At 53.1% G+C, this 14,519-nt stretch overlaps 1 protein-coding gene across 1 annotated transcript; it reads left to right on the forward strand.

The window, feature by feature from the left end:
* The first annotated feature begins 693 nt into the window (after positions 1–693).
* AIF1L (allograft inflammatory factor 1 like) lies at positions 694–13,313 on the forward strand. The gene is made up of 5 exons (XM_075111879.1): positions 694–804; positions 5,635–5,701; positions 8,710–8,751; positions 9,926–10,088; positions 11,781–13,313. The coding sequence occupies exons 1-5, from the start codon at positions 727–729 to the stop codon at positions 11,866–11,868; spliced, it is 438 nt and encodes a 145-aa protein (XP_074967980.1). The 5' UTR covers positions 694–726; the 3' UTR covers positions 11,869–13,313.
* The last annotated feature ends 1,206 nt before the right edge of the window (positions 13,314–14,519 follow it).

Consider the following 14,519-nt stretch of genomic DNA (forward strand, 5'->3'; position numbering starts at 1 on the left):
CGCTTCCCGATTTGCCCAAGAGCAGGGGTAGCTGCACCCTGGGGTTGAAACGCAGCTGGTTCTGGAGTGGCGCGGGGCAACTGTCTGACAATTCCTATGAAAACCGACTTCAGTACAGGCCTTTAAAAAAAAGGTGTCTAGCTGAGATAGTAGGGGGAGTGCAGGGGGCTGAGTGCAACCGCCCACATTAGATATTAGCATCAGCTTGGCCATGGCTGTCCTGCGGTGGATGCCTTTCCCTCCTGCCCGTGCTCCAGGGCTTACCCAGCACCGACCTGCAAGCGCTGGTGCTTTATCACACCGCGGAGTCGCTCCCAAAGGGCACCTTGCAAACCTGCCACCGGAATCGGTGCTCGGAACTCCAGCGGGGAGCCCCGAGGCGGGGGTGCGGGGGGGTACACCTTCCCCGGGGGGGGGGGGGGCCTCCGGAGCTGCGGGGGCCGCAGCCGCTGGGCGGGGCGCGCTGGAGGGAGCCCGTCCCGTCCCTCCCGTCGGGGGCTCGGCCGCTGGAAGCCCACCGGGAGCTCCGCTGCTTCCCCACCTTGCTCGGGACTTTTGCAGTTCTCCAGCAAGAGCCTGCCGAGCGGCTGCACCCCATCGGCCCCCCCCCGTTCGGCGGCGGCGGGGCGGGAAAGGGTTAACGGCGGGGGCGGGGGGCCCGCACCGCCCGGCCGGCCCTGCCCGCCCCTATTTAAGGCGGTGGCGGGCGAGGGGCGGCTCCGCGAGATGGCGGCTCCGCGCCGGCCGAGCGGCGGGGGGCTGCGGCGGGCCCCGCAGGACGGGCGGCTGGAGGAGATCAACAAGGTGGGGCTGGGGTCGCCCACGACCCGCCCTGACCCTTGCGGGGAGCGGGCGGGGGGCTCGCAGGGGCGGGACGGGGGCTGCGGCGGGGCCGGGCGGGGGAGAGGAGGGGGACGGCAGGGGTTAGGCGGTGGGGCGGGGGGGTGGGGGTTGCTCTCCATCCCCTCTGCCCTCGCAGGCGGCTCTCCCCCCTCCAGCCCCCCGCAGCCCGGTCCGAGGGGGCCGCCGTGTGCCGGTGGATGCTCAGCGCCCGGCTGCATGGAAGCCCCTTGGGGAACGTGCTCCAGCAAGAATAGGAGCTATTGTTCTCCCAGAGGACTTCAATCACCCCTCCGCTGTATCAAACCCTTCAATCTCTCCTCCCAGCGAAGAGTTCCTGCTGCTCAGAAGATCTGACTTAGTTTTTGTAGTTTTTAATTTTAGAGGGTGAACAGGGAGCCCCCTCACAAGCCTTGGGCAGGGGGAATGGCAGCTCCTGGATTAGCGCAAAGTGTGCTGCGCTGCGTGCCCTTCGTGCTGGGTTCAGGCAAGGTCCCCTTCCCGGAGCTTCGGGCTTGCCCCCCGTCCCTTGCTTGGCATGGCCTGTGCAGGCAGCTCTGTTGGCATCTCTCCCAGCCAAGAGCGGTTCCGAGTGTAGAAAGAAGGTTTTAACCTTGAAACAATTAATGATGGGACTTCCAGGGTCATTTCTAGGTGGGCTCGGTGGTCCCTTGGTGTTACAGGTGGAGAAATTAGAGCTGCACAAGATGAGAGCCTGGAGGAGACGGTGGGCTTGCCTTGCCCGCGCATTGAGAGGTGCCAATGTGTTCTTCCAGGCAGGGGTGAGACAGCAGAGGTGAAGTTTATGTAGGCCACTGGAGGTGGGGAATTATGTGATTAGAAACTGGGAGGTGCTATGGAATAAGAGTCGAAAAAAAGGTGCTGTGGCATAAAGTGTAGAATAAGAGCACTTGGCTAAAAAGGAGGCTTTGAAACCTGCTCTTGGAAGGCAGGCACTACATGCCCTGTGCCGGGGAGGCATGTAGGTTGGTCTAATGTGTCCCCTATAGCCAAGGTGATGTTGACCCTTGGGTTGGAACAGAGAGGGAAGGAAGGGAGTGTGTTGTACTTATTGCTGCAATTTCTGCTGCTTCAGAGCAGTCCTCCAGTATCACTCAGGCACAAGGTGGATATGTGATTCTTCAGCTGGTAGGAGCTCTAGGACTGAGTCTGGGAAGCTGTGCTTCCTGGGACACTGCTGGTGTGCCACTGCCATGCCCCAGAGTTGGGGGTTCTCCCTCCCACGCAGGGGACAGGCTTCTGTTTCTCCCCGAAGCAGCCATCTCTTCTGGCAGGTTTTTTCTCTGGTTGAGGTTGCGATGACAAAAATTAAACAAGCCACATAACTTCCCGCTGATAGTGGTGGGAGCTGTTTGTTTGTGTCCTTGCTGCCCTGTGTGGTGGCTCAGTGCTAGGAGGAGGGGTTTGAGCAGTTAGAAATCAAGCTGCAGATAGCCCAGGTAGCAGCTGCCCACAGATCCTGAGCAGCCATCGTGTTGTAGCAGCTCCGGTCAGCAAACCCGATGCTGTTGTGCTTTGCTGGCTCTGCCAGCTCTGTGTGGTGGAGGTGAGGGAGTTTGCGGTGAGCAGACATGCAGCAAAGCGACTCATACATCCCTCTGACACTGAGCTGATATGTAAACCTGGGCTGACAATGTGGCTGGAGCCAGGGAAGGGGTTTCCCAAGGTCTGAAGAGCGCTAGGTCTGCAAACCAGTAGAGAGGTTTTATTAGGAGCAATCAGGCCGAATTCCCATCAGGCTTAATCTCATTGTCTCATTCTAACACTTAATTCCCTCCCAGCCCTGTTTTCCTGGCTGGTTTCTACCCTGGAGCTCTCACTGGGTTAAGGGTCTTTGGCAGGCTATGTCCTGAGTGCACATATGCTGCTGAAGGACAGCTGAGTCCCAGTATTGAATTCTCTTTTCCAGCCTGCAATGCTCCTCTGGGATGCCCTTTTGGCCGTTCTCCTCTTCCTGGGGAATGGCAATCACATTGTTCAGCCTCGTGCATCAAGGTGGCAAGTCTAATCCAGCACAGATTAGTTTCAACCTAGTTTTACCCTCTAATACGCTGGGCTGCGGGGAAGGAATTCAGCCTGCCAGAGAGCAGGTGCCTGCTTCTCCCATCCAGTGCACGCACGAGCAGCCCTCAGCCCCTTCCCAGCCGCAGCAGGCAGGGCAGCTGATGTTGAGCACTTAAACAGCCCAGTGAGAGCTTGGCCTGCCAGTTGGAGCCACCTTTCTGAGGAGTGAGGAAGGATCTGGCTTTGCTCAGGTTGTCTTGAAGGTAGCTGGGGCTTGCCTGGTTGAATTTATTGGCTTAGAAAAGTCTCTCTGCCCAAGAAAGGCTGTCCAGGGCAGGGGCTGGGGCTTATTTTTAAGCAGTTATTATTAATAGAACATGCCCCTTAAAATGGGAGCTTTAGCAAAGGGCCCTAGGAGGAACTTCAGCCACTCAGGGTTGAGTCTGAGTCACTGGGGTCTAAATTCCTGTGTGCTATTGTGAGTGTTTGCCTTATCACAGTCAAAGCCTGGCTTGCATACAATGTGGAGGGTGGAATGCCTTTGAAATGTGCTCTCCTGTTGCTTCCTCCGGTCTGGAGCAGAGCTGTGACGCTGGTGGGCTGTCCAGTCCCCCTCCAGTTGAGATGCAAGGGGACTGGGTCCTAGGGGTGTGCTCAGTGTCACCCATCCTGCTCTCATACCATGCTGCCAGGGGCTGTTGGACCTCTGGGCGCATGTCCTTCAGCCATCCCATATGGATGTAGCATTCCCTTCAGGCTTCACCCTTTCTGTGCTGCTTGTTGCTCTTGGAGAAATACCACGCTCTGCTCTCATGTCCCCTGCCCTGCTGGTAGGTGCAAACTGTCTGCTGCTCCTGTGGGGCAGGAATGAAGCTGTGACCTGGCGGCCAGGAGATGCTCTGGCCCTGTTTGGGTTCTGAGTGATGTTTGGCAAGTTACTTCTACAGAGGCTGTTCAGTAGCAATGGCGATAGGTAACACAACTCTGCTCCCTGGTGACTTCTGCTGCTGGCTGAGCCCAGGTCTCAGAGCTGAATTGGGCCCTTTGTGTTGGGCTGGCAAATGATACCCCTGGGTAGCAATAACTGAAATAAATAAAATCAAGTTGGCGAAGGAGAGCAAAAGAAGGAACTGGGAACATTGCTTTTCACCACAGCTCTCGATTTGAGTTGGTGTCCATGGTGATAAGGGAAGTGTGTGTCACGCTGGTTTAGTAGGGATGGTCTCTGGTGTCCCATCTGGTGTCTGTGAGATGGGAGGAGGGGACGGCAGTTGCTTCTGTTCTAGTGGGCTTCCTACTAAACCTTAGTTTAGCTGCACGTAAAGGACTCACCAAAGTGGTGGCTAAATGGCAGTGAAGGTTTGAGGCATTTGGGCTCCCCGGGCAGGTCCAGACCCCTGTCCCAGTGAGGAAGGAGGGAGCGTCTCTGGGCGCGTGGGTTGGAGGGGCCCGGACACGGGCTGCAGGGTTAGGGTGGCAGGCAGCGAGGGAGCACGGAAGGCTGAGGGCTGGCTCCGTGTCAGCAGGAACAGGCATCGGCTTGGGGCACAGTGCTGCCAGAGCTGGCCCAGCAGCCAGACTGGCCCAGTTCATAGCACCTGGCGAGAGCTGGTTTCAACCTTCCTTCTGGAAGAAATTAGAATGTGCTCTGGAGCCTGGAGGGCATTTGGATTGTGTGGACCTCCTGCAGTCCTGATGCCCTAGTGGCTGCAGATGGGGCTTCTTTGGGGGTGATGGTGGTCTCATTAATCACAAATGATGCTGCCCCAGTACTACCAGTGCCAGAGATCCTAGTCTCTTGGGGACCTGCTCCTGCACTCCCTGGGAGCATGGATAACAGTGGTGAGGAACACATGCCCAGAGCAGGGAACAACCTCAGCCCTCCATTCACTCCAACCCCTGGAGGGGTTTTATCCTGGACAGGCAGTGCATAAGATGTGCAGATGTTAATGATTTCTGCACTGAAGAATGCAGTGCTGTTGTTGAACACAGATCGAGTCATTAAGCTGTGCTGGGCTCACTGGAGCAAGGGGGTGTGGGAGGGTAGAGACAGGAGCAAGACCCTGCCTCTCACAGCTGTGGGGCGGGGGGGTTGCTGGCAGGGCATAGCAGTGGAGCCGGCTGTGCAAGTTGTGGTCTGTTCTCTTGGGTGCCTGAAGGTTTTTGAGTTGGGGCTAGGGACAAGTGATTAGAACAGACCCAGGATTTCCTCTCCAGCCTGAGCAGGGTAGGGGGAAAAATGGATAGGCAGTTTGAGTGAGAGCCTGTTCCTTACCCCCAAATACCTGCCATCTCTTGGGTGTGTGATGTTCCACAAACTTTGCCTGTCACATTTGTTAGCCCTCAGTTTATCCAAGAGTTCAAAATCTCTGATATCGGAGTGCTTTTTTTGTAAGGAATAGGATCCCTTGCTGGGAACAAGTGCCCGATCCATGTGCTGTGCGTGCTCAAGCAGAGATATGGGGAGCTGAAACCTTGGGTGAGCAAGAGGGGCTTCATGCAGCTATTCCAAAGGCACATGGGGTCCAGTCCTCCCTCAAGCTGTTGGTGGGAAATCTGAGACACCAGAGGCATTCCCCTTGCACTGGAATGTTAATGACAAGGTGTGGAGGGATTCAACATATTTTCAAGCCTCCTGGCACTATTGCTCAGATGTGGCTCTCTGGGAATTGCATAGTCTTCTGGGTAATGCTGCATTTGTATGTGCCCCCTAGTGTGTATTGCTTTGTATCTTTAACCTTGGGGGTACTCTTTTTTTTCCTGTTTTAGGAATTTCTCTGTGACCCAAAGTTCAGTGATGAAGAAGATCTGGAGGAGAAGTTGGCAGTGTTCAAAGGTGAGAACTGGAGGGTTTCCGTGTCCTGTTTCAGTCTATTTGCTCTGAGTAGATTATTTTTCTCAGCACTTGGATCTTACTAGCCTGAGATTCTCTGCTAAATACAAGTGACTGAGCTGGGATGGATGCCTCCCCCTTGCTTGTGGGACTCAGTGAAACCCCCTGGAAAGGTGGTTTTCCCACATGAGCCTTTGTGCTTCCCCACTTGCAGGGCTGGGACTTGTCACCCTGCAGACATCCTCCCTGGCAGCTGCTATTACTGCAAAACCTGCTGCCTGGGCAAAGCCCCGGGGAGCAGCAATGGAGGACCGTTTCTGTCTAGGTACCTAGACAAGCTAGCTGGTACAATGGATGCTGCAGAAGCTGGACTTTTTTTTTTTTTCCAGTGAGTAGGAAGACCTCTTCCTGCAGAGCAGAGGTCTCAGTTGCTTCCTGAAGGAGTTGGGGTCTTTCTCTACCCAAAAGTTTCTTCAGTCTGATCTGGTTGTTCCTGAACCCCTTGGTACCACAAGCAACAGCAGTAATGTGTCTCTAGTCCTGGCCAAAGCCCGTCTGACTCCAGAGGGTCAGTAGACCTGGGGCTGTTTGCTGGGATGGGGGATAGAGAAAAACCCTGGGGTCCTCTGCAGCTTGTCCCTGAAGTGGTTACAGGACAAGATTTGGCAGAGCTGTTCTAGGTACATATGCTTTCTTTCTAAGCAGTGGCTGAAGGCAGTTGAGAAAACATGCCTTCTGTGTCACAGCGCTCTCAAGGTTTGTCCTCAGCCTGGCTCTAACCAAATAAAGCCTGACCTTGCTTCCATTTCAGGTGTTGTCTGCTATTTTCCTTTGAGTTCTGGCTTTGTAATCCTGCATGGAAGAATCTGGCTAGGTTTTTGTGATCCTTTACCCTGCTGCGGACAGAGGAGCCTCCTGTGCTCCCTGGTTTTTTTTCTGTTGCCTTTTGTATGGCTTTGGCTTTTGGCTGCAGCCCTGCATTATTTTTCCCATCACAATTGGGGCTCTTCAAACACTGCAACTGCAGGTCACAGGCACAGAATTCCCTGTAACAAGAGCCCTTGGCATCTCCCCCTGCTGCCTCATGAGTTTGTCTCCGTGGCCTGTCCCGCTCTCCAACGCCTCCTCCGGCTCCTCCAACAATCGACTCATTGTGTGATGGTGGTGGGAGTGTTTCTCTTCTGCTGTCCTTCCCGCTGCCCTCCCCAGCCAGGCCTGGGGAGTCCCCATGCAGTGTTTGTGTAAGTGCATTTGTGAGGGGAGGGACCATGCATGGTTTTGCCCCACCAAATCCCTGCAGCTGGGATGGGAGGGAAAGACGAATGTGCGAGCTGAGGCTCAGAGCACGATGATGTAAAGCTGCCTCTGTTCTCTGCATGTTTGGCTGAGCATCAGCTGAGAAGAAAAGAAAACACGTGCTGGGCACAGACACAGCAGAGCAGGGTTTGTGTCCCCGAGCACATGCTGGGGTGCCTGACCCCCGCCCAAGGAGGCGGCATTTCATTTGTACCAGGTCATCATGGTGGGACAGAGTGTGGAGAGAGCCAGTTCCACATCAAGCATCGCTTTGGCCCTTAAGCACATGTGTGACAGCCCTACTTTCACCTAGGACTGGTTGCTTAAAGCTTGAAGGGAGACATTTATTCCTGACTGAAGCATGAACAGCTTCAGCTTGCACATGGTACTCTTGTAGGTCTGTCCTGGTCAGTTTGTGACAGTAGTAATCCACCAGCTGAGACCCAGGTGAAGGCCTGCCAAGCTGTTCCTCTGCCTCCTGGCCTGCCGCTGCCCATCAGTCCAGTTAACCCAGCACTGTCCTTCAGAAGTGCAGGTCTTGGGAAGGCTCCAATGTGTGAAATATCCACTCTTCCCTTTGGCTCCTTAAATTAGCCTGCCACTTTTCTGTTCATGCTCATCTGCTTGCTGGTGTCCCTGGAGCAGAGGCAAAAGGTCTTTTCCCTTGGGGGAAAGGAGCAGCCCGGGAGCTCTCACTTAAGTCCTTTGAGGCTGTTCTGGGGAGTGAGTGCTAACTGCAGGGCAAGCGGAGATTTTTTCCAGCTCAGTGTGGATGTATGGTGGCAGCAGGCATCTTGCTCTTCTCATTTAGCAGAACTGAGATGATGGGGGGCCCCCTGCAGTGCTAGGAGCTATATGGTCTGTAAGACACACAAATCCTTGCCTGAAGAGCTTAAAGTCTAAATAGGGAACAGCTAGCAAGGTGGTGATGGCAGGGTTGGAAGCACAGGTGTGCTGCTCTGAAGGTCAGAGGGAGCACAGGACTGAAATCTTGATTTTCTGACTTAAATCAGTGCTCTGTCTGTTACAACATGCCATCTTTTTGTCCTGCTAAGCCAACCAGACCTTCTTGAGCGGGCTTTGCCTTTCTCTGAGGATGCTGGAGTAGTCCAGTTCAGCAATGTTTGACAGCAGGCTGGAAGGGCAAACAGCCTGCTCCAGCATAACTGCTCCTAGGCATGTTCTTGGCTTCAACCTCTTGATGTGGTCTTTGAGCATCTCTGCTGGCAGGTGCTGCTCTGGGAATGCAGCACAGCGTTGGAAGGACTGCAGAGTCTGTCTCTTGCTATTGGAGGCGACTATGTCATTTAATCCCCCTCCTAATCCGATCAAGCTTCATTTTGGGAGTGCTCAAGGGTTTTGTTTTCCTTGCTACTCCTTCTGGGAGGCTGTTCCAGAGCTTTGTTTTTCTGGCTGGAAACCTTTTAACACTACTCATGGCTAGCTGGTACCTTGTTCTCATGCCAGTGTTTTCCTTCAGCTTAAATGAAAAGCAGCCACAATTAAAGAGCACTTAACTGTAGAGCCCTGGAATTGAGATGAGTGTGCTAAAACCAGGTCTTGAGATGATCTCCCTCCCTGAACTGTTTGCATTCAGCAGTATATCAATCTTATCCCCGAATCTTTTATTTTGTTGGTCTAAGCAGGCAGTGCTCCAAAGCCCTGCATACCCCCTGCTCTAGCACCCTGATAACTTCCTTCTGTGTCTCTTCCAGAGAAGTACATGGAGTTTGACCTGAACAACCAAGGCGAGATTGGTGAGTGACTCTGAGGGATGCTGGTGCTGGGCTGGAAGAGCAACAGCCTGCTGAGGTGGTGTGTGCTGCTATATCTGCTGCTTCCCTCTGCACTCAGGTTGCTGAGGAGGAAAACGTGGGCTTTTCCTGTGTCCAGCCTTGCTTGGATCATGATAACCAGCCAGGGTCTTCCTTGGATCTCCAGCCCCTGCGTCTCAGCTTCCTCAGTGTCTCCTCACCTGCTTCAAGATCTAAGCTCTTCTCAGTCCTGTTTTCTTCCTGAGTCTCTGCTTAGCTCCTCCACTTCTTTCTGCTCTGAATGCCTTTTTTTCTTCTCCCTGTTTTTCCACCGAGGCGGCCTTCTCAATACTCAGTATTTCCAGAGCTGGGAAGCTGCAGGGCTTGGACAATCCTGGGTTTTGCGTGGCTTGAGGCAGAAGCTCTATAAAACCGTAAGCACTTCCAGTGCAGAGAAGCTCTTTGCTTTGCTGGGAGGGGAGTGGAGGGAAGCAGGGGATTTGAGTGTGAGTCTGGCACAGCTGAGCAGCCCTGGTTTGGGCTCAGAAAGCATGAGTTATGTAAAGACCCAGCCTTCTGCAGGCCTGGAACTGACACTGTAGTGTAATCACTTTCACGCTGTGCCCTTCCAGGAGGCTGCTGCCTTGTTCCCCTCCTCCACCAGCCCTCAAGCTGAAGTAAAGCCTGCGGGGAGCTGGAGGAGGCCTGACTCAGGGCTGCGCTGCCGTTTCCGGGAGGGAAGGGGCCCCGCAGGTCTCAGTGGGCAACAGAGCAATGGAAGGAAATGGCCTGTGGCGATGGGCACCCGCTCCCCACGGCCTGTTTGTGTCCGGCTTTAACCCCAGCGTTGCTTCCCTCCTCCCTGTCCTTGTAATTTTTGGCACAATACTCTGAGCTAGAGAGCAGTGTCCCCACGTGTCTCTGGAGCACTTGGAGGGTTGTTCCTCTTCTGCATGTGTGGTGCTTTTATCTTGAGCTGCACAAATGGGAAGTGATGCTCTGTACTGGGCAGTACAGCAGCGGGCTGTAATGGAAGGCTTCTCTTGGCTTTCAGCAACAGCTTAGTGCTGTCAGCCTTGGAGTCCACAGGTGAGATGCTCTGAGGTGGGTATCCCTGGGGTTGCTCTGTGCTCAGTGTGGTCACCTCCTGAGAGCACCGATTGCCTTGCTCTTGCAGATTTGATGTCTGTTAAAAGGATGATGGAGAAGATGGGGGCACCGAAGACCCACCTAGAACTGAAGAAGATGATCTCTGAGGTGACTGGAGGGGTTAGCGAGACCATCTCGTACCAGGACTTTGTCAACGTGATGCTTGGGAAACGCTCTGCTGTGCTTAAACTGTGAGTGTCCCTGGGAGGGGGTGGGGGAGATGCAGGACCTGAGCAGGCACGCTGTGGGGCTGGGAAGCAGAAGCTGTCCTGCATGGTGGAGGTGGAGCTGTGCACGCCTGGTGTTTGTGGAGGGCAGACGAGGACCCCTGTGAAGGAGGTGTTTGCAGAAAGACATGAGAGGATGTAAAAGCCCATGTCTGTGCTAAGCAGTGGCAAGTGCTCACAGCAGAACTGCCTGCTGTGTGTTAGCACAGGCTTCCTCCTACGTGCTCTGTGTGGAGTGATTCTTCCCTTTTCCCAAGGGTGTGCAGGCACTCAGTGCTGCAGGACTTCTTCCCGTCTCTTCCCTGTGGCCCCTGCTGGCTTTGGGGGTGCAGGCTTCCGTTGTGAATGATGGCAGGCCTTGAGTAGTGAACGATGGTCCTGCCAACACCAGCCATGCTGGCTCCTATTTCCCACAGGATGCTCCCTCTCTGCCTGATTTTGGAGAGATGGGCAGTAGATGGAGACAGGACACATGCTTTAAACAGCTGGCTTGCACTGGAAGAGGTTTTCAGTGGTACAGGCTGCCAGCAGTAGCCTCCCACGGCCCCCTCTGCCCTCTTGACAGGGCTCTGAAAGTCCTGCTAAAACAAATCACTTCCGAACACTTGCTTGGCTCCATCTCCACCCCATTGAAGCCTGGCTTTTCCTTTCACAGCCACAGAGGCTGGCCCTGCTTTTGTGTCGGTAACCATCATGAATAGGAGCTGCTCCTCTCCATCCCCCTTGCCCCTTTCTGAAGGCAGCTTTAGAAACGCAGCCAGCTTTCAAGGCAAGGTTGAGAGGAAGGATCTTGCTCCCATCTCCCACATGGTTCCTCTAAGCCAGTACGTGCTTGCTGGCAATGAGTCTTTCCTCTCCCCTGTGAGCGCCTTGTGTCTGCGCATTGGGATGCTCCTCTTCCAAGCATGCACAGACTTCTGACAGCCCTGCTCCTCCTTTCTTCATGGAAGCAGGCTGAGCCTGCAGCCTGTCCGGTATCTTTCGTTATTCCTCCCAACTGCAGCAGCTTTGAGAGATGGGTGGGTCCCTTCTTTTGCTAACAGATTCCCCATTGTCTGTTGGACTCTTCAGAGCAGGAGCAGAAATGTAAAACTTGTCCCAAGAGCAGTGCAGTCCTTTGATCCAGCGTGGCAGCTGGCATTCCCAGCGTAGCTGCAGTCCTCAGGGAGGAAGATGGTGCTAGTGGTTGCAAAATGCTTGGAATTCTTCTAGCCGGTGCCTTGCTCCTTGTCTCTGGCCTCTTTCCTGGCTGTAATTGCTGTTGCTTTGCTCACTGTTGGCTTTTGAATGTTCTGCTGTGTGGTTATGTACAAGGTGGGCCAACGATGGTATTTGCTTTTACGCATCAGAAGCACTTGGCATGCAGTGTGTGCCATGGGAATTTCGGAAGTGACTGGCTAAATAAAACGTGCTAATCCTCTCAGCTCTGAGAGGAAAACCAGCAGAGGCTTTGGGAACTCACTCCTGGAAGCTGCTGGAAAAGCAAAGCAGCCTGCCAGCACTGCCCTCTGTTGTCTTTCCCTCCTCTGTTGATTATCAGATGTCCTTTGCATAGAAGGCAGATGCTATTTTTCAGCAGATAAGATAATCCCACCCCAAATGATGGGTAAAGATGCACCTGTTTTTTTCATTGGTATTATCTGTTGTGTTTTGCAGGGTCATGATGTTTGAAGGAAAAGCCAATGAAAGCAACCCAAAACCTTCTGGTCCGCCTCCAGAGAGAGACATAGCCAGCCTCCCTTGAAGAGGACAGGCCGAAAAATTGGCACTGTTTGCTTTGCTGGTCTGTAACAGAGGTTACCTGTGCTTTGTTACTCTTTCCTGTGGACAGTCCTAGTTTTCAACTAACCTGCCTTAGAGGAACAGCAAGGGAAGCTGGAGACCCCCAGCTCGCATCTTTCTGCTGCATCCCTTAGCCAACATGATTTGTTAGACAGAAGCTGTAGCACCAAGTGTAATGTGAGACCAAAAAAAAAAAAAAAAATTCCTGTGATCTTACCCTTTCCGCTGCCCTTCCTGCGTTTCTCAGACGAGGAGCTACTTTCCTTCCAGCGTATGGATTCAGACCTGTGCTTGTCACAACAGGTTCCTAAAGGGCCTCGCTGCCAGACGTTGAGAGCTTCTCTGGCAAAGCCCCATGTCAGCAGCTTCATGGGTGTAAAGAAATAAGTGCCTTTTCTGCTCCATCCTACAATTTCTGACTTTGGACTAGTTCTCCCCCTCCCGACCTCACCAGTCACAAGTCAGGCTCCTGCCTCCGTGGCCTAGTCGCGTGCTAGATGAGTGTGGGAAGGCGCATGGACCAGAGGTCTGTCTGCAGGGCCTTTAAGCTTGGAGGTGGGCATGGCTGACCGCAGGGACAGCTCCTCTCCGTGCTGTGGGTTCATTCTGCAGTCAGATCTCCGTGGGTCCAACACCAGCCGCTGCAACTGAGGATGATTAAAGCTACCTTAGGGGCCCCCTTCCTGATAAATCTCCACTTGGATCCGATCAGAAACATAACCTCTGAACGGGCGGTTGTCTGTCCTGTCCATCGAGTGTAGAAACAAGCCTGCTGTTACGCCTTTGCAGTCCCTCAGGAAGGCCTAGGGGAAGCTGAACCTTCAGGTGAAAGGAAGCTGGGTGACTAAACTGTGAGCCCTGCCAGACCAGTTGCAGATGAGGATCTGTCGTCATGCAACTGCTCTGTCCCTCTGATTTTTGCAGACCTCCCTGTATGTCTTTCAGCTTGGTCCCCTGGGGCTATTGGGTACATTCCCCTGATGAATAACCCCTCAAGTCGGCAAAATAAGAATGGCTGTAAACGTGGAGTATGAGCTGGGATCCAGATGTAGCTGGGACTGTGCTATCCACACTCTGGTTACTGCGGTGATTCTTGCTCTCTACACAATTTCTGGAATCCAGATGTTTGCTCTTTGCCCTTTCCCTACTCTTTTCTTAAATGTTCTTGGCAGCTTTTAACTTTTTTTTAAAAATCATGGTTTAATAAATAATTTTTTTAAGGGAGATACGGATGATTAACTCTACTAGGCTGATTGTTCCTGCCAAAGGCTGCACTTTCAAATAAAAAATAAAACATTCTCACTACTGTTTGCATGAAAACCAAAACTGTAATGGAGAGGAAAAAATTATGAGCAAAAGCAGCACCAGTCTACTTTAAGGACTGAAAATAAATCTTCTGAACCTACACTGTGTGTCAGTGTATTTAGTTTAGCTCCTCTGAAGCTTGGTTCATACGACTGGTTGCAGATTAAGTGAGCTGGTTTCCAAATCTGTTAATATAAACCCTTAAATAGATCCTAGAGATAGGTTTGTACTGTCTTGATCTGATCTTTATCTGTAACAACTGACCAAATGCCATGGAGTTTGTGTTACAAAATGCTGAGGCCACTGTCTGAAAGCTTTTTTTTTTGTTTCACTTACTGAAAGAAAACAGGCGGCAGTGCTTGTTTTAAGGAATAACTTGTTTATCAAGAGCGGACACTTGTAATGCTTCTCTTGAAAGACTACTTTTTTTCATCCTCTCCGCTCTTGAAGCAATTGCCTGAGGTTCTTGTCTGATGCAAGCTAGCAAAATGGAGACCAGGCTTCCTGGGGGAATGACTGGGTACACTTTTTCCATGTGTTCCTCAAAAGAACAGAATTGCTCTTAGATCAGAGCCCTGTGTCTGCTTTCTGCTGCCTGTTAGCCTCTGGGAATGCACCTGCTTTTCTGGGCTATGTGTGGTAAAGCTGTTGTTCAGTTAGAAAATAAAGGGAGCATTTTACATAAGGGAAATTTGGATGCGGTTTGCCACAGTTCAGGGCACTGCCCAAGGGCATCACTGCTTTTGTCTCTGTAGAAATCCTTGTCCTTCTGGTCCTGGAAGAAAGAAGCACAACCTGCTAGAGCTGGAAACAGCCCTTCTCAACACATCCTTGTCCCCACAGGGCTAAGTGCTAAGGACGTGCACCCCCTGTGCTGGTACTCTGAGCTGGGGCTGAACGCCCCAAACTTGAGGCAGGAGGGAGCAAGGGAAGAAACCTGGGTCCTGCTGGGACCAAAGAACCACATGCTGCTTTTGCGGGGCCCTGGAGCACAATCAGGCAGCCCCTGTTCACAGAGCTTCCATCTTTCCAGCGCAATTCCATGTAACTGGTGGCATACAGGTACCAAACCTGAGCATTGGACTGTGTGCTCCCACTGCAGCCCACACTAAGGGAGTGGGATTTGCTTAGAGCTGTGGCACCACTGGGCCTCTGCTGTGGCAAAAAGCATTGAAGCCCCTCACCAAGGGTTGATGGACAGGGTGGAGCAGCAGCCTGCCAGCCTCCACCATTGTGCAGCTGGGAGAGCTGGCTTACTGGCAGCCAGCCCCATCCCCCGGGAGGTCTGTCCCCTCCACGGTCTCTGGG

Source organism: Phalacrocorax aristotelis, chromosome 17 (genome assembly GCF_949628215.1).
Source record: "Phalacrocorax aristotelis chromosome 17, bGulAri2.1, whole genome shotgun sequence".
Classification (NCBI taxonomy): domain Eukaryota; kingdom Metazoa; phylum Chordata; class Aves; order Suliformes; family Phalacrocoracidae; genus Phalacrocorax; species Phalacrocorax aristotelis.

Coding starts and splice junctions, on each gene's coding strand:
- AIF1L (XM_075111879.1), top strand. CDS start 727: ATGGCGGCTCCGCGCCGGCCGAGCGGCGGGGGGCTGCGGCGGGCCCCG. Junction 5,702..8,709: donor GAAGTTGGCAGTGTTCAAAG/GTGAGAACTGGA, acceptor TGTCTCTTCCAG/AGAAGTACATGGAGTTTGAC. Junction 8,752..9,925: donor GAACAACCAAGGCGAGATTG/GTGAGTGACTCT, acceptor TTGCTCTTGCAG/ATTTGATGTCTGTTAAAAGG.